At 43.2% G+C, this 493-nt stretch overlaps 2 protein-coding genes across 2 annotated transcripts in view; one reads left to right on the forward strand and one right to left on the reverse strand.

Moving 5' to 3' along the window:
* casp20 (caspase 20, apoptosis-related cysteine peptidase) overlaps positions 1-493 on the reverse strand; it is a 20,361-nt gene that overhangs the window by 8,631 nt on the left and 11,237 nt on the right. The gene's annotated exons all lie outside the window — the stretch shown is intronic.
* LOC107566304 (dystrotelin-like) overlaps positions 1-493 on the forward strand; it is a 7,417-nt gene that overhangs the window by 4,512 nt on the left and 2,412 nt on the right. The window contains exon 8 of the mRNA XM_016251717.1: positions 23-475. Coding sequence (XP_016107203.1) covers positions 23-475 — 453 coding nt within the window. The remainder of the gene's footprint in view (positions 1-22; positions 476-493) is intronic.

Below are 493 nucleotides of genomic sequence, written 5' to 3' on the forward strand. Positions count from 1 at the left end.
TTTTTTTTTTTCATTGTCACAGATTTTGAGTCTGAGGGATAGAGATCAGCTCAGAATTGACTTTCATTCCCATTCAAACCTTCAACCAGAACATGATGGCAGCATTAGTGAGAACGACTGGACACAACCAGGGTGTTTAAAACCTCAAGACAGCTCCAGTGGAGAAGAGCATGTTAAGGAGGGGAGAGAAGCATATCAGGTAGGAAGAACAGAAATGGATGAGGAGACTCTTTATGAGGTATCAGAAGGCGTCTCCACAAATTTGGATGACACAGAAGAGGATGTCCATACGGTTTCAGAGCAGCAAGAGGAAGTTGAGGAGGAAGGGCTACAGGTGGAACAGGAGGAATTACTGCATGAAAGACAAGATAAATCTTTACTTAATCAATCCGTGTCTGATTTAGCTCTGGAAGAGCATTCAGACTCAGATGATTCAGAGATGGAGGAGGAAGAGGAACTTTGTGAGCTTGTACAGCGACTTCGAAATGAGCTT

Source organism: Sinocyclocheilus grahami, unplaced genomic scaffold, assembly GCF_001515645.1.
Source record: "Sinocyclocheilus grahami isolate Dianchi unplaced genomic scaffold, SAMN03320097.WGS_v1.1 scaffold1069.1, whole genome shotgun sequence".
Lineage (NCBI taxonomy): Eukaryota > Metazoa > Chordata > Actinopteri > Cypriniformes > Cyprinidae > Sinocyclocheilus > Sinocyclocheilus grahami.